Source organism: Rousettus aegyptiacus, unplaced genomic scaffold, assembly GCF_014176215.1.
Source record: "Rousettus aegyptiacus isolate mRouAeg1 unplaced genomic scaffold, mRouAeg1.p scaffold_m13_p_8, whole genome shotgun sequence".
Taxonomy (NCBI): Eukaryota; Metazoa; Chordata; class Mammalia; order Chiroptera; family Pteropodidae; genus Rousettus; species Rousettus aegyptiacus.
In genome coordinates this window covers 94,775,441-94,799,530 of record NW_023416311.1, presented here as the reverse complement: position 1 = coordinate 94,799,530, position 24,090 = coordinate 94,775,441, and the positions used below count along the sequence as shown (strand labels likewise).

The 24,090-nt window shown below is 39.1% G+C and overlaps 1 protein-coding gene across 4 annotated transcripts in view; it reads right to left on the bottom strand.

Annotated features, from left to right (window-relative positions):
• Nucleotides 1-24,016, bottom strand: part of DROSHA (drosha ribonuclease III) — a 108,425-nt gene extending 84,409 nt beyond the window's left edge. For 2 of the 4 annotated variants that reach the window (XM_036225472.1, XM_036225474.1), the window contains exons 1-9: nucleotides 23,893-24,016; nucleotides 22,738-22,864; nucleotides 21,621-21,688; nucleotides 18,120-18,953; nucleotides 14,189-14,281; nucleotides 8,761-8,871; nucleotides 8,296-8,527; nucleotides 4,418-4,559; nucleotides 2,436-2,590 (exon numbers count right to left, since the gene is read on the bottom strand). In XM_036225472.1, the coding sequence (XP_036081365.1) occupies nucleotides 2,436-2,590; nucleotides 4,418-4,559; nucleotides 8,296-8,527; nucleotides 8,761-8,871; nucleotides 14,189-14,281; nucleotides 18,120-18,953; nucleotides 21,621-21,640 (1,587 nt within the window). In that variant the 5' untranslated portion in view covers nucleotides 21,641-21,688; nucleotides 22,738-22,864; nucleotides 23,893-24,016. The remainder of the gene's footprint in view (nucleotides 1-2,435; nucleotides 2,591-4,417; nucleotides 4,560-8,295; nucleotides 8,528-8,760; nucleotides 8,872-14,188; nucleotides 14,282-18,119; nucleotides 18,954-21,620; nucleotides 21,689-22,737; nucleotides 22,865-23,892) is intronic. The other 2 variants (XM_036225475.1, XM_036225473.1) reach the window with 2 other exon arrangements.
• Nucleotides 24,017-24,090: the final 74 nt, after the last annotated feature.

The following is a 24,090-nucleotide window of genomic DNA, read 5'->3' as shown; positions in this document are numbered from 1 at the left end:
GGAATTCATTTTACTGCCATGAATTCCATGCATGTGATGCAATCGGTGAATAATTCCTGAATGCCTCTTGGATAGAAAGATGACTGCTAAGCATTGTTGGGGGGGGGAGAAGGGGAAGGTGATAAAGGTCAGGGTCCATGTACAGTAAGTCTTCACTTAACGTCATTGTTGGTTCTTGGAAATGCAGTGAAACAACATTAAAAAAAAAAAAAAACCCATTTTACCATAGGCTAATGGATATAACAAGAGTTCAGTTCCTAGGGCAAATCATCAACATTATACTGAAATGACATTGAATGAAACATTATTCAAGGACCTACTGTACTCAAGGAAATTTATTCTAGATAGGAGATATAACATACACGATATGCTTAGTAGTTTTAAAGAAAATGAAAAAAATGTCAGTCCAGATGGAAATACCACTGTTTTCACAGAGACAAAATGTGAAGGGCTGAACAGGACAGAAAAAGATGGCTATTCTACATGAGGCACCAGCATGAGAAAAAAAGGAGAAGGAAAAAAGCCTATGTTATGTTCCACGGACAAAAGAGCCATCTAAATGGGGTGGATCATTATGTGAGCGTGAGGACCACAGAAGCAGAACCAAGGTCAAAATCTTAAAGGGCCTTTAAAAGCCAGTTTCATGAGTTCACTCACTGTCCACCTAAGTCTCCCTTCAAAAAAAGGCCTGTGGGGGCAGCATTTAGCAGACAGCTAACTGAATCATAAAGGAAACTACAGCATCATTTTGGAGACTGAGGAAACGAAGTTCCATTTTTTACCTCCTTTGTATTAACAAAATATGTATTTATATATATGTAACACATATAACACATATATGTTTATATATATACACACATACATGGGTCTTTAAAGTTATAGGAATTTGTAACTTATCGTGTCCAATGAAAATATCTCAGTAAAACTTTGAAAAGAAATAGAAAAGGGAAAAACTGTAACTTTTTCTATTCTTTGGAGAAATCTAAAGCTCCTGGTGGTATGGCAGAGAAATAACATTGCTACCTAAAAAAATGTCATATTAAGACATTATCCAAAGTAGTAGCTGGATATAATGGGATTCCCTCACAAGTCACAGATACTCCTAATGCTAATCACAACTGTTGATGGAGTATGTGGGAAAATCATTTAGTGTTGGTTTCCAGGGGAACAGACAAGACATCCTACATTCCTGCCTTTTACCAGGGTCTGGGCCCCAATGAAGATCAGCCCTTTATAAGGCTCAACAATATAGAGAACACAAAACCAAAAACAGTAAATGGAATGGTGAGACTATATAGAAGGCCCTGGTAAATCTCAAATAGAAATAAGAAAAAACAGAAGCCAACGGGTAGGTTTCTTGATAGGAGAACAGTCCATTAAAAAGGCCACAGTGAGGGGCGGGGGAGTGACTACTGATGGACACAGAATCTCTTTTAGGAGAGATTAAAGTGCTCTAAAATTAGATTGTGAAGACGGTTGTACAATTCTGTGAATATCCTAAAAAAAACTGAAGCTTTAAGTATATAAAGTATATGGTGAATTATAACTCACTAAAGTTGTTCAGATAGATCATTTATATGACTAAAATATCAAAGTAAGTTTCAAAACACATTGACAATTGCAAACATATCTGCTCAATTCCAAGAAAGCAAAAGGGACCAAAAAGTACACTTCTGTCAAGCATTCTAACTATGTTAATTCTATCGGAAAAAAATTTAGATAGCTATCATCTAACAATCGCCAGAAAAGCATTCAAATTAACATAGAATAGTATGAATTCATTGCAAAATATAAAGTTTAAGATATCTTTTAATAGGTATATGTTTTACTATGCTTAATAACTTCACATTGCATTAAAGATACTGTTTTTGTATTTATTGTGTATTTGTAAAATACAAATCTCCTATAAAGATATTATTTCACGTTATGTATTACTTCATAATAAAATAAGTAGACATCATTAACTCAAGCACGCTTAACGAGGAAGAGAACTTAGAATGAATTATAAGGAATTGTGGCTATTTTCGACTAAGAAATATGAAGTCTTATAGGATTGAAAACATTGTTTACTGTATTGCTGCAAGACACCTTCCAGATGAACTGCTCTTAAAAAGACCTCCAAGTCTTCTCTCCTTCATCCTACCATTTGTCTCCTTCCATTTACTACAAGTTTAATGAGGCAGCTCCATTATCCTGCTCTCTAACACAGGATTTCCCAACATCGTCAAATATGATTCAAAGAAACAGTTGCTCTGGTGCTTACGCTTTGGAGCTGAATTCTGAAGCCGAAAAGAAATGAGCTCCAAAGAACGGCACACGGCCCTGAGAGGAAAATTCAGTTTCATACGAGCCGACATGCATCTTCAGAGCCTGGAGTCATAAATGTGATGTGTGGGTTTGCAACCTGCACAGAAAGAGCATAAAAACACGCGCACCTGGCCTGGGTCATTGTACCAAAGTTCGTCATGAAGTCGGTCAGGATGGGCCTTTTTGCGTTTGATTTCTGCAATAACGTCAAAAACTTCAGAGTCTGAGCTGCTAGAACAGGTGCTGTCTTCATCGGACTCACACTCAGACTCACTGGAACTTTCTAATAGAAGCAGGGGGAAAACAACGATAGAAGTTGGAAGTGGTTATACATAGAGAATTCCAAATGACCCAAACCTCTAAATGTAAGGATAGTTGTTTATTCTTTTGACAAACATTTGAGTGCCTACTCTGCACTAAGCACTCTGCTCAGCAATACCATGAAAAATGATACAGCCCATAAAGCTGTCATGATCTAACTGGGGAAACAAACAAAGATTTTTACAGAGAAAGACTTATGAACAATGCCAGAGAAAATGCCAACCACAGTACCAGTATGGGGTTTCATATTCAAAAAAGTGCAGCAGTTCACAAAAGATGAAGGTCACTGACGATTTCCGGGCAGGGATCACGTGACCGAGGCAGGGAGGTGGAGTAAGGTGGGGTTGGGCTGATGAGGAGGAGGTAAGAGGAAAGGAACACAGAAGGAGCACTGCGGGCAAAAGCATGGAGGCAAGAGCAGGTGTGGCCTCTGGCTGGGGCCAGAAAAATACCAAGAGGAGAGGGGGTGAAGTGTCGTGACTGCCAGCCTGAGGGCTCTGAATGCCAGACTGAAGAGTTTAAATTTTTTTCTGAGTAGTAGCCATAAAAGATTTCAGTCCTTGGAAGTGAGTGAATAAAAACTGACTGAGAATTATGCTAAGTGAAATGAGCCAGTCACAAAAAGAAAACTACTGTGTGATTCTACCTATATGTCGTACCTACAGTTGTCAGATTCATGGAAACAGAAAGTGGTGTGGTGGTGGCCGGCGCTGCTGCAGGGCGGGGACGCGGAGCTGCTGTCTAATGGGTACAGACTTCCAGATCAGCAGGATGAAAGGAGCTCTGGAGACTGTACAACAATGTGAACGCACTTAATGCTACTGAACTGCACGTGTAAAAATGGCTAAATGATACATTCTGTGTTATGTGTATTTTACCACAATAAAAAAAAAGACCTAGAACTTAGATTAATCCTACAAGAGATTAATGTAGTACAGCATAGTGATAAAACTCAAGATTTACGCAGTAGTATTTTCAAGTATACTGCAGGAGAAAGATGCTGTTGTCATTCCTCTATTAAAGATAAGAAAAGTGAGGCGCAGAGAGATTAAGTCACTTGCCCAAGATCCCACTTCAAGAGATGAAGCGGGGATTCGAACCCAGGCCAGCTGGTTCAGTATCCACCATGGATATTACCTCTCAGCATAGGAGATGCAATGAAGGTGGGTAGAGGAGAGCCAGAGAACACGCAGGAAAAGGCATACAGAATGTCTCATCCACACGTGGCATTCTGTTCGGGGTTAAGGACGCAAAGTACTAAAAAAGTAGTTTCTATCCTCAAAGATATTGCTGTCTATTTGGAACCTCAGACACATGAAAAAAAACAGACCACCATATGAGAAAGTCATGGAAACTATCTATGTGAGAGAAACCTTCAAACAGAGCCGGGCTATAGCTAGCACTTCCTCATCAAACAGGAGTACCCTGGCAGTGGACAGGGCCGTAAGGGAATGCCTGCCCGTCAGAGGCACAAGGCATAGGAACAGGCTCCTGCTTTGGGTGGAAGGCTAGACTACAGTCCCTTCTGATTCTAAGACTAGACGATTCTACAATGGACACAACTGTCAGTGTGCCTTGCAAATGAGATCTCTCATATATTCCGCTGAATGTTAACTGAGGAAGACTAAGATAAAAAAGAAGTTCCATTGCTATGTATTGTGTTGACTTTAAGGAAAATAAAATGAAAAAGGGTAAATCTATATTTGGGACTCTCAAGGACACATCCCAAAAGTCCGGGATTAAGCAGTAATAAAAGAGAAGGACCTTGGTCTAGTAACTTCTGACTCACCTAAATCTTCATCTAGCTTCGTCTTTGGAGGCTCCCATGGAGGTCTAGCAGCTTTGGCCTTTTCTTGCCTGCTCCCCAACTCTTCCTCAAATTTGTCATATAAGTCGCGAAGCCTACTTGTTCCAACTACAGTAGAATCTCCCTTTGAAAAATAAAGGATCAGTATTAAAACTATGTAAAAAACAGTCATACCAAAGAGACATAAGAACTCATAAGTAATCAAAGATTTGTAACAGCAAGGTGCCATTTATCAACTCTCAACTTAACAAACATTTAGAAACAAAATGTGCAGTGCTGGCAAATGATGTTCTGAATCGTGCATAGTTGGCTGACACAGTCCTCAGGAAGGTGTACTTTGCCAGCATTCGAAAACATTAGAATTGTTTATCTTTGCCCTTTTGATATGACAAAAAAAATCATGACCCCGAGAATTCATAATACCTGACACCCTCCTAGAAAGCATCCACTTCCCCAACTAAAAATCACTGATAGTCCACATTGTTTGTCTATCTTCCACATTAATCCAATGATGAAAAAGAGATATCCTATACATCTCCCCCCCACACACACACACCCCTCATAAACACAGTGATATTCTCGCTCTCCCCCTCCCCCCACCCCCAACAAACACAACACATTCCTGGAGGGAGCCCTTCACTTTTCCCCACTCTCTTCTCAGGTTGAAAATCATCTTAAATGCCCACACTCTCTAACTTAGTAATTTTCAAAATGTGAGAACCAGAGCTTTCGGATGTTAAAAAATTAAAGAAATCATAAAATCTGCAGTTACCCCAAAAGAAGGTACTTGCTTTCCCTCAGCCCCACCTCATTACCGACATGGGTGATGCGAGAATCGCACTGACATCCAGACCACCCTGCTGCACCAGATGACAAAAACACAAAGGCAAATGTTGCACTGGTTTATCAATTTCCTTCTACACTGGAGTTTTAATACACCCATAAAAATGAAGTAAAAAAAAACGTTTAAGTTCTCTAACTTCAGGATCTTCAACTTTGTTTTGTTTTGTTTTGTTTTTAAGATGTTTCTGTCCTAATCCCTGGAAACAGAATCCCTGGAAACCTTACATGGCAGAAAGGAGTTTGCAGAAGTGATTAAGGTAACAGAATTTGAGATGGGGAGATTACCCCGGATTATCCGGGTGGGCCTGATATAACATTAGCCTTTAAAAGCAGAGAACCTTTCCCAGAGGGAGTCGAGGTGCAATGCAAGAAGAGGCGAGATATTCAAAGCACATGAAGACCTCGACCCACGCTGCTGGTTTTGAAGATGAAGAAAGAGCCCATGAACCAAGGAATGTACATGGCCTCCAGAAGATAGAAACAGCCCTTATTTGCAGGCCAGTAAAGAAACTTCAAACCTACAGCCACAAGAAACTGAACTCTGCCAACAATATGAATGAGAAAGAAAACAGATTCTCTCCCGAAGACACCTTGAATTAGCCGCTGAGACCCAAGATGACTTCTGACCTGCGGAAAAGTAAGATAATAAACGTGTGCTGTTTTAAGCCATAGTTTGTGGAAATTTGTTATGGCAGTGATGAAAAATAAAACCCTGAAGAAGACACAGGACACAGTTTTGGAAAAAGATAAGAGAAAAAATCTGTGGGAGCCTGGGCAAGTTACTAGAGGGAGAGTCCGCCCAACACTGCCCTCTGCATCCTATGTCTGCTGTATAAAACAGAAGTGTTTAAAGACATGACACGTGGAACTGCTCAGTCCATCCTGCAACTGTGGTGGATGCTCCAAAAGACAGCAGATGCCAACCTAAAGCCCTGCCATCACTGGGCCACTAAACAAACACTGGCCACTGCCTCCCTCCAGACATCTGGTTGAAAAAATAAACCCAGTTCTAAGTCTCAATAAGTCAATCATTCTTAGTCTGCACAGCATAAACAAAGTGGTAATGTTCTGAGAAATGCATCACTAAACAATTTTGTCATTGTGCAAACATCACAGAATGCACTCACACAAACCTTGGTAATATGGCCTACTCCACACCTAGGCAAGATGGTAAAGCCTGTTCCTCCTAGGCTACTAACCTGTATGGCATGTTATTGTACCAAACACCACCAGATTAAATCAAGCACAAGAAAAAATGATGCAGGCAAGAGACGCAGTAAACATGAGATATGTGAGGCTACTGCCAGGGAAACACGGCCTACTGTTTTGTAAGTAAAGAGTACGCTCCAAAATAATAATAAAAAAGTATATCGTACATACATAAACCAGTAACATAATTTATCATTATCAAGTATTATGTACTATACATAATTGTATGTGCTATACTTCTATACAACTGGCAGCTGAGTGGGTATGTTTATATGAGCATCACCACAAACACGACTAATGCACTGTGCAATGACATTATGATACCCACGAAGTCACTAGGTGACAGAAAGTTTTCAGCTCCATGTAATCTTATAACCATAAATGCAGTCCATCATTGACCAAAATGCCATTATGCAGTGCATTCTTAACTGCTAGACAACCTCTTTCCAGAGATGTTTTGAGGATTAAATAAGATAATATGAGAAGCACAGGGTGAAGTTCTGGCACCATAAAAGTCTCAGTATGTGAGCCTTCCCTGACCTATATCACATGAACTATGACTAGGAGTGAAGGGTTAACAAAGTACAAATTAGTAGTTGACAGATGGTCACGGGGATGGGGACCGCGGCACAGGCAATGCAGTCAGCAGTAAGGTAATGGCTAGGTGGAGAGCCAGGGGGAGAGAATCAGAGGATTATTTTATAAACTATATTAAAAAAAAAAAAAACCCTACTCTAATTTAGCAAGTAAAGTATCATACTACTATGAGAAATGTCTCAACCCTTTTTTCCAAAGACAGAGGAGTCCCCATAAATAAGAGTTCAGTGTGAGTAAAAGCTATTTTCACAAAATTAAAAGAAACAGAACATTCACTTACTGACCCCATGCACTAAATCTACAGATATTCATTCCCTTACTCCTTCATTTAATCAACGAACATTACTGTGCATCGATACTGCGGCAAATATGCCTACATTAATGGGTTGTAAGTGTTAACAACTATTGGGAGAAACAGAGGGGGAAAAAAGCAAGAACGATAGAAAGTAAAATGGAGATGGAAGAAAAGAGAAGCGAGCACATGGAGGAGGTTGTGCAGTCCACCGCGGCAGTGAGTGCAGGCGTGCCACACCCTGTGAGCCCCGTCTCAAGCAGCATGTGCGCTGAGTCTCTCCAGAGCCCATCACGGGTGACCACACCTGCCATTCCACAAACTAGCCAATATGCACAAGAAACTTCCTATGGTTATCTTTGGTCAAGGATAGATTTGTAAGAAACAAACTCAAATTCTTGCTTATTTCACATTTGGGGACACACACACACCCCCCCCAACAAACTACATAAAGTAGTTATGAGTGAGAGCTTACAAAACCACAAGTGTCAAGACTAGCAGTGTCGTAACAAATGCAGAATGGAGAGATACTTTAATTAATGTACTGTACTCTTGCCTTTGTAAAACAGCTTTTGTCTACAGCAGTGGTTCTCAAATGGGATACAGTCGGGGTTTCCACCCAGGGGACACTTGGCAAAGTATAAACACAGCTTTGGTTATCATTACAGGGAAGGGATTTTACTGACATCCAGTACAGAGGCCAGAGATGCTGCTCAACATCCTACATGCACAAGGCAGGATCATCGCAAAGGATCATCCAGCCCAAATGCCAACAGTGCCAAGGTTGAGAAACCCTGGTCTACAGCTTCTCTCCTACTTCACACCTACCACCTGATCCATGGGGTCATCCAGCCCAAATGCCAACAGTGCCAAGGTTGAGAAACCCTGGTCTACAGCTTCTCTCCTACTTCACACCTACCACCTGATCCATGGGGTCACTGGAGTAGTAGTTTTCTGAGTGGGTACACCGAATCCACACAGGCTTGAGAAGTTCTTCCTCGTCCTCCTCATTTTTGTCAGGCAGCGTCTCCTCCGGCTCTTTTTCCTTGATTGAGGTATAATTCTTCTCTTTGCCAGAGCTCTGGTTGTCACTCCATCTGTCTTTTTCTTCCTCCCAACGGGCTCTCTTCTTCTCTCTACTTGGGGAGCGACTTCAAAAGGAGGCGAAGGAGGCTAATTATTAAAAATGTCCTTCCACTGTACAACTATTCTATTTCACCTGTTCATTTCACTTTTTACCTAAAAGTAAAATGCCATGCCAAACCACCATATTTACTTTTTGTTAAACCAGCAAATCCCAAACACCAGTCTGGTGGCATTAGAATCACCTGAAGTTACTTGTTTAAAAATACAAATTCCCAGGCCCTACCCTAGATCTACTTACTGATTCACAGTCTCCGGGGATGGGGCCCAAGAATCTGTATTTTTAATAATGTCCCCAGGTAATTCTGGTGTGCATCCAGCAGGTTCAGGAACAACTGGCAAACCGTAACTCCTAGAAGAGAAAGATACTTAGGAAACATCTGTAACTCTCCACATATAGACAATTTCAACAACGAGAATACTAGCTTTGGGTCCTCTACATCCTGCTTTCCCAAGGGGAAAAAAAATAAAGAAAACAAAAACTTCACAAAACATGGTCTCAACCTGGCCATAAATTTTGCCTGAGGACCATAATCCAGGAGTAAACCAGTTACAGCATCCCTAACCATCTCTGGAAGTCCACTTGTAGATTATTACTTCATGAAATCTCCATTTTGCCTAATTCTGATCTCCACAAATACTAATATTAACTTAATTAAAAAATATAATTGTATTTTCCTTGAATTTTGGGGGTGTGAAATTTGCAGCAAAGGCTCATCCTATGGATGTGTTTGGAGGAAAAAACCTATAGCCCAAAAAATTTAGTTGAACCATACAGACCTTGAGAATCCAGCCAAGGAGAGTAACTTCTTTGTTAGTGTTATGCTGGTAGCCTCTGCAGCTCCGCCAACAAAGTTACCATTATCCAAGAAAGCTTACATCTGGACCAAAGTCGTCAATTAACTCTTTCCATTAATTCTACCACTAACTTCTAATTTTATGACAGGGAAAGCGTGAGTGTGTAGGTGTGTAGACATTGGGGGGAAGGGGTAGGTGATTAGAAAGATTATACATATTGATTACTTATACTGATATAACTTCTAAATATTAGTGTGCATACATCATTAACTTTGTTACCCCCCCCAAAAAAGTTACTGCAAAGTAAAATGTATATACATTCATTATAGAAAAAAATAAAGCATTAATAAAAATAAAACAAAAATCACCATACATGTTTTAATAAAAACAAACCTCCCTTCTTACTCAGTGGTAAATCAGGAATACCTTATTTCCATACACCTACATCTGAACCATTTTCAATAAATTCATATTATTCTTTTGTTTGAATGTACTATACTCTAACAAATTTGATCACAGTTGTGTAGGTTACCATTCTTTTTTTGCCATTATAAACAATGCTACCATGAACTCACTTGTCAGATTATTTCAAAGTGTGTGCACGTACTTTTTCTTGTCTTCTCTATAGACAGGAAATACTAGTACTGGTTTAGACTATCATCGAAATCATACCGAGTTCTCATTTCTACACATCCTGTCTTCATGATTATTTGCCATTTTAATGAAAAAAGTATCTCATTTAACTTACAATTTTTTATAACTGAAATGATACATTTTGTGTTTTTTGAACCTTCCAGTCATATGCCATGCCAATATTTTTTAAATTAGGATTATAGTTTATTTATTGAGTTTTTTATTAAGATAATCACCCTTCTGTCGAATGTAAATAATCTTTTTTCGGTTGTTTTCTTTTTAATTCTATCACTTATTTCTCCATGTAACTGTATATGGCCAAATCTAGACATTTTTAAATTTATGATTCCTCCTTAGTGTTATGCTGGCAATCCTTTCCTCTCTAGAGATGAAATATTTTCCATTTTCTTCAGTTACTTTTAACATTATTTTTTTTTTACTCTATCTCTCCAAGATATAAGGCAGAAATTTAATTTGTATTTTCCTCCACACAGCTTGCCAATGTCCTCACATAAGTTTCTCCTCTGATTTGACAAAACAACTTTATGATAGATGTCTATCTTATATATACTTGAATGTTGTTTAATATTTGTTTCATTGATATATTTATACCTATATCAAATTGTTTTGTGTATTTATAGAACATTTTAATACTACTAAAACTGCATTATAATTTTTCTTCATTACTCTTCTATTCCAAAGAATCTGAGTCATCATGAAGTTCTAAAACTCATACTTCATTCAACTGGTTACATTAAAATTACAGATTAATTCAGAAAAAAAACTGATATTCTTGCAATCCTATCTTCCATTTCCACTATGGAAATATGGTATTCTCTCCTCTATCATCAGCTACATTCATATTTTCTTCCCATTAACCTATACGTTTTTTAAGTTTTAGTAAGATATTTAATTTTAATTGATGTAAATTTTCTGTAGTGAGTCTACATTGTTTTTCCACTACATTTCTTAATTAGGTATTCCTGGTTTATTTAGGAAAGCTATTAATTTTAGTATGTATATTTTCTAACTGTCAACCTCAGTGAGTTAACTGTCACTGCTTCTGAGCTGATCCATTTGAATTTTCCCGATAACACCATTAGCTAAAAATGACAACTTAGCTCCCAGTGGTGTGGTTTTGCTTTTGGTGCTTACTGAGAGCCTGACACTCTGCTAAGCACTTTACTGACTCATATTTAATCCTTACAAGAATCTTATGAAACAGATATGAACATCCCCTACAGAGGAAACAGAATTAGAAATGATGTCTTTTGCCCAATATCACAAAGCTAGTAAGTAGTAAATGTTAATACGATTGTTTGACACAGACATTTCAACATGTACTGAAAATCCCACCAAATGTTTATTATTGTCACCAAACATGGGCAAAAAACAGCCTCACCCCATTCTCTTTAGGCAGGTATACTGAATGATGGGTAGTCAAGGTTGTCTGTTGTGAACATCAATTAGTATTCTTTTTTCCTTTTTCTTTTTTAACACTTTGAGGGAGCTTTTCAAAAGAAGACATCTTTTTTAGATAAGTATATCAGGCAGTCCCAGTTTCAAACTCGAAATTGTTTTTTTAGTATACGTGCTGACAAAGTAAGCACAGGATATTGTTCAACAATGTTACATTACATGCTATGATAACTTTTCCTCCTTTACAGTATTTACATCTTTAATTTTTATTTTCTCATCTACTACATTTGTTAGAACTCACAGAATCGAAGTCTGCCTTCTCCACAAGCTACTAGGCATTGGAGAAGAAACCACTAGACTGAAGAGATTTCCAGCACTCTACATTAAAAATCATCAACCTCAAATTGGTCCTCGATGATTTCCACCAACACAGCATCTTGACTTCTTTCCTATCCTTATATCCTCCTTCATCCCCTCCTCCTCAGGCCCGTCCTCACTGAACGAACTCTTCCTAGTTAATCTTAACTAATCCAAGGCACTTAGTATTTCCATCTGGGATCTCTTGGGTAAATTTTACACCTGTATATCCAATTAACAGCCATACAATTCCACTTGGTTGTCTCACAGATTCTCAAATTCCACATGCCCCAAACTGAACTCATCCACTTGCCTTTCTTGGTGTTCTCCATCCTCACTGGAGAACACCAGATCTCAGGTGATGACTGTTGAGTCTTCTTCCCTCACTGTCAGTTATCAAATCCTACTGACCCTAATCAACATCTCTCAATTACCTCCACCTTTCCCATTACTACTGTCATTGCCCGGGTCTAGGCGCAATTATTTCTTTCATGAATTACTACAAAAGCCTTAACTCATTTCCCACCCTCCAGGCTTAACCTCACAGCATTTCTCCACACTGCAACCCTCACACATGCTCTTTTCTCTTCCCCACCATCCCTGCTCTACTACATTCCTATCCATACTTCATGTATCAGTAAAACATCAATTTCTGTATGACTACCCTAGACGAGTTTTTCACTGCTGTATTCCCAGAGCAACATGTAACTGCTCTATCAAAAGCACTTCTCATAGTTATTTCTTATTCCTGTAAAGTGGGGACTTTTGTTAATGACTGTAACACTCACAGTAGTATAATACCTACGACACACAGTAATGCAATGTTTTCATTTGTTTGTTATTAAGTTATATAATGTTAGGTGACAGTGACAGGCAATGGGGCCTCCTTGTCTTTTCTCTAACTTGTATAGAAAGGCCTTTAAGGTTTCAACATTAAATTTGGTTCTTCTGAGATGACGTCGAAAGTGTTCATCATGAGATAACGTTCTCCATAATGTTTAAGAAATCTGCTTATATTCCCAGTTCACCAAAGTTTCTACTAATTAATGAATGCTGATGTTATCTAAAATATCTAATAGGCAGGTACTCAGAAAACCCTATCAATTTTGATACTAAAGATTAGTTACAGATTTCCTAATATTAACTTATCTATCCATGCAATATCAGAATGCTGTTATTTTAACACACGACTGAAAACAACTTGCTAATATAATAATCAGTATTTTCACACCCATATTCAAAAGAGAGACTGTTTTTTAGTTTCCTTTTCATTTGTTAGGTTTTGCCATCTGGGTTTTTCTGCTATCACAGCATGAGCTGAACTTTCCTTCCACCTTCTTCAGTGTTCTAGAACAGTGTGAAATTTTTTTACAGGTGGTACAAATTCAACTTTTCAATATTTTCCATGGTTACTGACCTATTAAATTTTTCTTCTTCTAGTGTGAAGCCTTTAGTTTTTGTTTTCGTAAAAATCAACCCATCACATCCAAGTTTAAAATTTTTTAAAATAAAATATCTGTACTTACACCAATATATTATAATTTTTAAATCTTCTTCATCTTAATAATGATACAATCTTTCTCATACCTAATGGCATGTATGTTTTTCTTTTCTTGATTTGCCACTTTTTAAATTGTATTACCTTTCAAAAAAGTCTTACAATCATGTACAAATATTTCTATAATGCTGTAGTTCTATTTCATTAATTTCTTTTATTTTTGAATCTCTTTTTCTGCTTTTCTCATACTCTACCAATATGTAGAACCAAATAATCAGATAATACTTATATACACATATCTACCATCTATTTACCACAAATTTGGGGCCTAGTTCTAAATATTTTACACGTATTATCTCAATGAGTCCTCGCCACTCAAGGCAAGTATAACTGTCCTTATTTTAGACAAAGACAGTGACACTAAAAGTTTAGATAACTTTGCCCAACAACAAAGTTGGGAGAATAATTGCCCCCAAATCTATCAGACTCCAGAATGCTGTTCTTAATTACCATTATTTAAGACCATGAATTTTACTCCTCAATGTAGAATTGGTTACATCTGTAAATTCTAGTTTATAGCAATCTAAATGTCATTTTCCTAAATTAAGTGTAACTACAATTTTGCGTTTTTCTGAAACAAGCACTTTTAAGAATATAATTATAAATTTCCAAGGTTTATTTTTAAAAACCTTGAATTGTTAATGTATACTTTTATAGTAATTGAGGTCAGAGACAGTGGCCCGTAGAATTTCTAATTTTGAGAAGTTTATCAAGATTTTCCTTGTGCCTAATCAATGCATCTTGAAAGTTAAGTTTTTAATTTACTGGATACATTAGCTTTTCACGGGGCATTTTAGAAGACTCTCGGGCGATTCTGAAGACTTGGCTGGTACTTTGCATAAGCACAAAACTGCATTCAAGGAGAAAATCCTCCGATTCCTTTCAGTGTGAACGCCTTGCTTACCTCCCAGACCGCTTATACTCTTTCTTGTAGGACCTCTCCAGAGACGGCGATCTTCGGCTGTCCCGGTGCCTGTGTCTCTCCCGTTCCCGCTCCCTTAAAGGAATTAATACACAGAGCTGTTTTCAACACAAAGACTCAAAAACACCACCTCTTTTCACTGAATTCATCTTCTAAGTACATGGACCTCTCCGAAAAATTTTTTAGACACTATTCTCTATGGGATATTTTTATTCATCCTTCAATTATTAGAGGATAAAGGTGTTTTTCACTTTATAGAAGTTAAGTAACTTGGACATTTTTTTTTGCTGTTTTCTTTAAAGGAAGAAGTCATACTCGAGGCTAAGTAACAAAGAGAATTTTATTATAATCTTCTCTAGAGACCTTCCAAACTACCAATCTTTGGTTATTTAACCTACAGGGAAAACTTTAAATGATTTACTACCTATTGATTTCTAGGAACCTATCAATTTCATTCATCAAATAAATGCAAAGCAAAGCTTCTATAGTAAAGATTAGAACAAGGTTCTATAATGAAAGCATTCCAAGGTTTTACAGGTTATAAGTCTGAGTTGTAGTTATCACTAACTGCCTTGAGACTGTAAGTCATTTTAAAGTGCTACTGTTATCTGAAAATAAAAATTCTAAATAAAGACCCTGAGTTTACTCAATATAAAAATAGAATAATAATAACTTCTGAGTCTATTTAATAAGTACAATAAAGATCTGGAACAAAAATCAAAACTCTAGTGTGTCTGAATCAGAACTAAATCTTAGAGAAATAAGCATCTAATCTAGGAATTAAAAAAAAAAAAAAATGCTATATTGGCCTGAGTCCAGCATGAAGACTATCAAAATGTCTAAGCTCAAAATATCCACAACCTACAGCCAAATAGAAGAAATGTAACAAATACGTTGAAATCGGAACTTACAAAACTGATAGACATCCATGACTGCTTAGATATTAAAATGAAAATTGTTTTATCATTTAAAGATCACTCCTTCCTCAAGGAAGGTTCCTTTGAATAATATATTTTGGCATACATATAAGTCTCAGGTATGCACCAGCTGTCCAAAATGGAGTAGCCAAAGCCTGGATTCTACACACTTTACCTGATACACTTCTAAAATTACAGTTTACTTCTAGACAGTAAATCCCAACTAGTGAGCAGTACCACATGACAAAGATATAATTGGCAATGGCCAGACTAGTGAAAAAATGCTATATTTCCAAATAAAAACTCTAGAGGATATGCCTAATGTTTTGTTTGTTTTTTAACATGTAGGCAATAGAATTTTGCACTCAGAAACAGCAATGCTAATGATGGCTGCTACCTCTGAGTGGGTATGAACTGAAAAGACCAATTTGGATATAAATGACAGTAGAAACACTATATGATGAACCCATTTAAGGCAAGAAAAATGATGTTTAGGTTACTTTTCCAAAGACTCATCCTCATTTGTGAGCATTTAAGATTTCCCTTAGGTACATAGCTCTCTGATGGCTACACACTGTACTCAACAGGATGCTGATAGGGGTCACTGTGCTGTAGCATTACTCAGTGATGGGAAGCCACTGCACTTTTCCTCACCGTGTTGCAAACACGATGTTCGGTGCATTACATCTGTGGCTGATTCTCTTCCTGTTCCCCATAGTAACTTTAATCTTTCACGATAACAAACACATATATCCACTTCCTCACAAACTTCCTCTCGACATCATTTGCCCTAAAACAATCTGGTAATTATTATTCAACCACGTTTCAGAGATGAAAAAGAGAAAGAAATAGAATTCAAAAAAGGATAGATTCACTTACCCCAAGAAGCGAAGGGCAAAGTGGCCAGAGGACACTACAGATGTGCATAAACTTAACATAATCTCCTGCATACATTTAGAAATTTTTTATTTTCCCCAATATACTTCTAGAAGTTATATGAGGACTTCACATGACCCGTGTTTATTTCACAGAAGCATTCCATATAAGACAGATGACTAACACTCTACCTTAAGACCCCAAAGGAGCCGATTATAATGTAGCTGTGACATTAAGGCAGCTCTAGGGTGAACACCCCAAGTACAACATCATAAAACAACTCCAATATAAATAAAAGCCACTTAGAAAGATGAGCCAAGTGCCTAACTAGGTCCTTCATAGTAAAAGGGTTGTAGTCCCCCACAGTAAATAGTAGAGATAACAGGAATTCTTTTGGCACTTCACTTACTGGGAGAGAAATCCTCAGTTTACGAGACATCTGAGTTTCTTAAAACAAACATGCAACTTCAAGTCTAAGCTAGGATGGAAAAATTTAGGGTTTTACAGCAGAGCCCTAAAAACTCAAGCTCTAACTTAACCACCCCCCGACAGACAAACAAACACTATCTAGAATGTTGAAGTTAGCAGCAAAATCTTTCCCCAAAGACACGATTACTAACAATCACTTTAAAGTCTGAAGCAAACTATTAACAAAATCCAGTTTAGATTTTCATCATGAAATTATAAAATAAACTATCATGGGCCTCTGCCAACTCTCTGTCGCAGAATAATTAAGAATAAAATTGATCCAGTAACAGTAATTTATGTTGAAAAGATTTAAAAGTCTACCAACTCCCAGTCAGCTGTGGCTCACCAGAAATCGGTCACCTCTGCAAGAAACCTTCTACCTTCCATGGCGTCAGGGAGAGGGAACAACGCCTTTCGAGCACCAGTCACTCCCTTCAGGGCTGAGAATGACCACCACCATTCACTGGCAAAATGTTCAGCCCAACAGACAGCCACGAGAAAAGCATGGAAACTGAGAAGTGAACTGACTACACAGGAGCCAAGACCAGCTCTCTACAAACCCACATAATAAAGTGACCTGGTTTGGGAACCTCAAACATTTTTTGCACAGAAGTTCTACACAACAACGAAAGCACACCACAGGAGACCGAAAGAGAAGCACCATTACTAGCTTGACAAGTGGAAAACTTAGAATCTTCAGCAATATAAAGAGTTCACTGAAGGTACAAATAAATATGAATATAATCATTACCTGTGTATTTTTATTTTTCCATCTAAACCAATGGGTTTTAGACTTTTGGATAATAGTCTCACACCATCTCTTGAGAATTTGCTATAACCTACCAATTTACTTATAGGAAAACATACCTATACATAAAATGTTGCGAAAATTTTGTATATATGTATGTATACACACACACACACACACACACACACACACACACAGACACACACACACACACAGAGCTTCAAAGCATTTCAGAAGCCCATCTATGAATCCCAGTTTAAGAACTCCTGCTGAAAACCTTGTAAATATAGATATTCGGTCTTTTGAAAATAAGAAATGTAAATGGGATATGCTTTTTAAATACGACTTTCTTCAGTGTGAATTCGTTTCGGTACAGCAAAAGCTGGTTAAAAGCTGTTTTGAAAACTATTACTTAATAATGTGTAACTAATATTTCATTTCACAGGAAAGAGAGCAAGAAAACATTTATCCTAAAAATCAGAAAGCAAGTTCTGCTTGTTAACTAGTTTGATTCTTAAGTGATAACATACACAGATCATCAATTACTAAAGAATTCAAGTGCTGTAACCAGATCTGATGATCATATTGAACATAATTAAACATTATAATACGAAAAATATATATAAGATCTTGCACTGGATCATCATTAAAATGTCAACTGTATTAAGCAGAGTAATCAGCTTACATCCATTGATATGAATCTACACTAATAATTTTGGAATGCTTTTCAAAAGTGGCTTTTTCTGATTTCAATTTACTTTAGTTGCCTATTTCTCCTTAAAACAGGCCAAAACATTCTTTCTTTTTATACACTAAAATGTACTGCTAGACCTCTTTGGTTGGTTTGCTGATAAACAGAAATGGCCTGTCTGGGTTTTTTCATTAAAAAACACAAGTGTTCTACCTGCTCCGCTCATAGCTCCGGTGGCGAGATGGCGTTCTCCCTCGGTCGTAATCTGACCTGTAGCGGCTGTCTTGTCTTCTCCTGTCAGGACTTCGGCCTCGCTCCCGCCGATCTAGGGACCGATGCCTCTCGCCTCGCCCGTGGCTGTGATCCCGGTGCCTGTGATCGTCGTAGTGTTTGAGCCTCTCTGGGGATCTTCTCTCACTGGGAGCCTTTGGGAGCGGGTATGGAGGGAGATGCCTAAAATGAGGGCTACTGCTGTTATTAGCACTGGGTGGGAAAGAACTGGGGTTGTTCTGGAAGCTGTTAAAATTGGGAGGTGGGAAATTGTGGTGCGAGTACCCCGGAGGGTACTGATAATTGACCTGCTGTGGCATGATGGGAGGGGGTGGGGGGTGAGGCATGGAAGGAGGGGGCATCATGAAGGGGAAGGTGCCTTGTCCAGGAGGTGCTCCAGGGACCGGCGGGTTATTAGGACAGGGCATCGGAGGTGGCATGGGAGGAAAACAGGGAGGTACAGGGAAGGGGGGCCTCATCTGGTGATTGGGGAAAGGGGGCCGGATTGGGCAGGGGGGAAGAGGGCCTTGTGCTGATGGAGGCATGGGTGGAGGGAAGGGTACAAAGTCCGGTCGTGGAGGCAGAAAATTGGGGGCTGGAGAGTTCGAGAACGTGGTGGAAGGAGCACTTGGAGGTTCATATTGATATTGCACAGGAGGCTGCTGAGGGTGAAGGAGTCTCAGATTTTGGGGCCTAAAAGCTGGCGCTGACGGTCTGGCTCCATGTCCTCCTCGTCCTCGGGGACACCCTCGTCCTGGGTGGAATGACATTCTATGACTTTGTTAGAGGAAAGAAAAAGAGAAAAGAAAAAAAAATTCATTGTGTAAACAGGGTTTCACAAATGCCTGAACATCTTCAATAGCAACTGACAAACCCCTTAGGCCACTAGAATATTCCACTCATCTAATACTATAGTTCTCTAAAATACTTGACACTCCTCAAGGCCAGTAAACTCCTCTTCCCCTGTCTCAGCCACCCAACCCACGGCCATGGTCACTCCCTGGACCTTGTCACTCCCTAAAGCTGCTCTACTTCCAGAAGGACAAATTCAACATCCCACTGTTCAACCATCTGCTATCATGTCCTTGCTCAGTCCCCAACATCTTGACCTCGCCACGACATCCCCCCGCACATCCCATGTACTCTGACCTGTAGCAGCATCGTTCTGCCTTCACCTTTCTCCCCACTCAGCACACTCTGCATGTTCAACATAACACGTCCTACGGTGAATTAAAGGTCTTCCTCTCCAAGACACCACTTGCTCCTTTCTCAGTGTTCCCTATCTCAACAGACACCATTTAAGTTCTAGGTATTTCTCTGTCGCATATTTGCTGTGGGCATCTTTGCCACAAACATTTTCACTACATAATTAGTTGGTTTTTTGTTTGGTTAGCTGGTTTCATTTCTCCATTGATGAATCAACCACTTTTAGCAGACTTCATGTTTCAGTTGTCAGTTCAGTTTAATTTCTCCATTGATGAAGTTCTCATGGTTACTACTATTTTTATGTTAAACAAATCTTACCTAGTTCCCATGTTTGATCTGGGATAAATTATGCTGAGTCTGAGATTGCCCTTAGTAATACTTTATTTAAAACAGGTTCACTGTAGGAATTATACCTTATAATGGTAAGATTTCACAAGCCAATAGCATACAGGATAATGTCTCTTAATAAGCGAAAGGGGGAAAAGTGTGTTCTTCACTGCACTATTTCCCTTTGTGTGGGGTTTAGGATTTGACAATCTCTTGTGAAAATATAAGGGGAAAAAAAAGCCAATAAAGAAAAACATACTCCAAACCAATAATAGATTCATTACACTATTGTTCCAGTCAAAGAAGAGATGACAAAAATAAAGTCCAAATTTAGCTGAAGCATACCCTTCTACAAGATGGTCCTCCATAGAGTCAGTACTTCCAATCAAAAGCTGAGTATCAGCTGCTGGCTTAGGTCCCCTGTTGCTAGTGCACGTAGCTAGCAGGTAACCACACTGGTGCTGGTAAGGTGAGCTGCTCCTAAGATTATTACTCCAGGGACCATTACACAGTGTGCACCATTGCCTAAAAGGGGTAGCCTCACCAAGACAGGAACAAACGTCCCTTCTCTTCCCAAGAATGCTGTACAGTTTAACACCACTACTGGTCAGGAGTAAGACAGCAAGTGTCTCAAGATCTTTGGAGAGCTATTTAAACTTTGTAGATTCTACCTAAGCACTTATCTTCAATCTATGGGAAATGTGGGCTCAATTCTGAATTATTGTCCCTTCTCCATTCATTCCTATCACTAAGTCTCTAGCAGTGTCTGTGAATAGCTGAGCTACTAAGTGTTTATCAACAACAGATTTTGATGACAACATCCTAGCACAGCTTCCTCAAGGTAAGCAAATTCACCCTTGGATCAAAATGACTTCACTTTAGTCATAAACAAGTGGATTTAAAATCATAACAAGTCAATACACAACACCTCAAAATGCTGATGGTCTTAAAACAGCATTTCTTCCAGATGACAATGATTGCCCCAAGAGCTGGTTTCTTATTTTGAAACACACTACATTGCAAAGAGGGCCCTCTTTAAGGGCAGAGTTGAACCCACTTTCTCCACAGAATGAAGACAAGTGCTCAGGTACAAAAATAAAATCACTTATTTGCACAGTATTGCTATGAATCTACACACATTTTAACATTTTATATTTCACAATAAGATCTTTTTTTGTTATTCACTTTTTCACGTTTCATTATGTCCTTTTTAAATGTTCCTCTTTTATCTGTTGTTCTTCTACCTTTTCTATGGTAAAATTGCCTTATGGATGATTAGTTACTCAGCAAAAAATACTTGCAGTGAAATACTTGTGGCAAAGGTGTCTGTGGCAAAGATGCTTATGGCAAAAGAGCTCTGGCGAAGATAGCAGGCATGCGTTGGTCCCCAAGTCTTGCACCGGGGAGTCAGCTTACAACTTTCCCTTCTTTATCCCCTTTAGCTAAAAATCTATCTTAAAATTCCTATCATTTCTGCTTTGTAAATACTTCCTGAGTTCTTCCACTTCATCTTTGACCATCGCCATCACCTTTGACCAGGCTACTACAATAACACTCCTGCTGGACATTCTACAAGCACTACCACCAGCCCCCAGGCCTATTAGGTTCTCTGCTCTTACACACTGTGCTTCTCCTTGGCAGGTCCTACAAGAATTACAATTCACACACTGACCTAATTCCATCTTTCATATCTGCCTAAACCTCAAACTGTAAGCTCCATCAGGGCAGGGCTCTAGGATGTCTCATTAATTGCTCTGGTGTGAGTTCCTAGCCATGTATGTGGCCCAAACGAACACATTTTCCCCTCTCCTCACATATCTGAATCCTTCCCACACTCTATGGCCCAGTGGCAGTGTTTACTCCTCTCTCTGTTCTCCCAAAACTACTCCCATTACTATCACATCGACTCACCATGTGTTGCCTTGCATCATGAAGTGCAGTTTGGATCAACGTAACATCTTCCACAGAGAATATAAACTCTAGAGGCAGAAAGAATAAAATAGACATAAAAATGTTTCCTAAACTAATAAATCTAGAAAATATTTCTGCAATTACCTTAACGCTAATTTTGCATTCTCTGATGAATTTAGCATACCAACGAAATTAAAAGCATGTTGAAATGAATTAAAGTTTACAACTAACTTTTAAGATGTCCTTAATCCTTTTCTTGCTGACTCAAAATAAGTAGCTAAAAAGACTGAAAATCTGAGCACCTTCCATCCCTAATTTGCTAAAAGATTGGGGGAGAAAATCATTTTTCCTCTCCCTTTCTCCATGCTCTGGCTTCCTTCACAGTGAGAACAGCATTCAAATTCAAACATAACTAATAAACTTGTAAAGACAACAGTTATCCCTGATTTTCATTCTCAGCTCTTCCCATAGAAGAATGTTGTAAACATGGTGACTTTCCAAATACTTAAACTTCAGCAATATGTTTAAAAAACTCAAATAAATATTCAGTGCAGAAAGCTTTAATGTAGAAGCATCATCCTAGAGTTTTTCTAACTAAAAGTTTTATCAATAAGCTTACAGTAGACTTTCAATGGTTCATGAAAACAGTTGCAGGTTATTCAGCTGTATGGATCACTGTGCTTAATAAATAATAGGCACTAAATAATATCTGAATGATTATTACTCAGTTCGAGGCCCTCATGATAAACCTAAGGCCTAGGCAGCTGATCTTAACACCAGTAACTACTACTTACTGCCGAGAGAATCGAATTCAAACCCCATGCTGTTATTTAGGGCCCTGTACAGCCCGAACCCAGGCTTAACTTCCTCATGAAGCACTTATCATCCCAGATTTTCCCAGTTGCCAAACATACCAAGTACTATCACCCAGCCTGTTCTTTGCTCCCACTCTTCTGAAATCTCCTATCCTATGAATTTGCCCACTGAATTCTACTCATCTACCTATGTCGAATGTCACCTCTTCTGTGAAGCCTTTCCTGGTTCCCTTTAGGAAGTAATCCATTCCCTCTATACTTCCATTGCTATTAGTCTGTACTTACTTCTTTTAAGCACTTACCAGAGACTGCCTCATATTATAGTCATGTGTGCTCATGTCTAACTTCTCCACTAGATTAATAGCTCCTTGATGACATGGGTTGATTCATAGTCATTTCTGTATCCTTCACAGCCCCTGGCAGAGCATCCTGCGCACAGTAGGTGGTCAATAAACGTTTACTGTCTCACCAATGGTACATGTTTCTATGTTGCTACTGTAAATTTCCCTTCCACATTTATTCACAACAGATTTATATTTCCAAAATCAAACAAAAATCAGGCCTTTCCACTGATTTACAGGGCACTGTTACACGCAGGCCCTGAGGACTCAAAGATGAGTAAGACACAGCCTGCAGGACTCAAGAAGCTCAGATTCCACATACGAATACGTTATTTAAAAAATAATAGTATACAATAAACACAAGAAAAGAAGTATGCAGGTGGTCTAGAGAAACACAAACGAATGTGCTGCACCTAGAAGTGGGCAACAATCAGGATCACTAACACACAATGTGTAACAGCGGAACATTCACTATTAGATCCTCATGGATGTTTCTTCTACAGATCTCTGAAAACACTGATTCTAAAACTGACCTATTAAAGACAGAGTCCGGCTGTGTTGTGGATGCAAACATTAATTCGAAAGTTAAGGAATTCACTGCAACTGGAAACGTAATTATTTTGTGTGTTTGCCTTACTCCTAGGTTGCTGTTTGGAAGCCGAAAAACTGAGGGAGCTGTTTTGAACAGTTAACACGACCAAGAATACCAGTCTATGTTTATTAAAAGCATCCCATTTCCTCCAGATGAATCCGCAGGCCGGTCACCTTCCTCCGGATGAATTCCGTGTTTACGTTTTTGCATCTCCCGCCAGACTGAGCCGCAACTAGGCAAGAGCTGGGCTCATGGGCTACCTCCCCACCGAGACGCAGGCGACCCTAGGCCTGGACCAGCGCATGCCCTCCAAAAATGAATGAAAGGACTCATTTTTCACTTCTGTTTATTTACAGGATCTGGGCCTAGGGTCGCTTTTTTGTCCTCAGGTGCAGATCTGAGGAAGGGTTGTCCGATCCTAACTTCCAGGCGCTTCTCGCACCAGCCCCGGCCTCCAGCCCCATTTTAAATCCGGACACTCGGAAACCCTCTACCAAAAACGGCAAAGTGGCCCTTTTACTTACAAAAAGGCTCCCGGGGCGCGAGGTCGCCGTCGAAGCAAACCCAGGTTATTCTGCAGCCACCAAGTCCTTAGAGCCGCTCGCGCCGCCCGCGCCTCCGGAACAGGAAACAGTGAGGATTAAAAAACAAACCTCAGAAAGCTGGACCACGGGAGGAGAAATTTCCGCTCGTGGATTCGCCGCAGTGCCTTGTGCACGGTG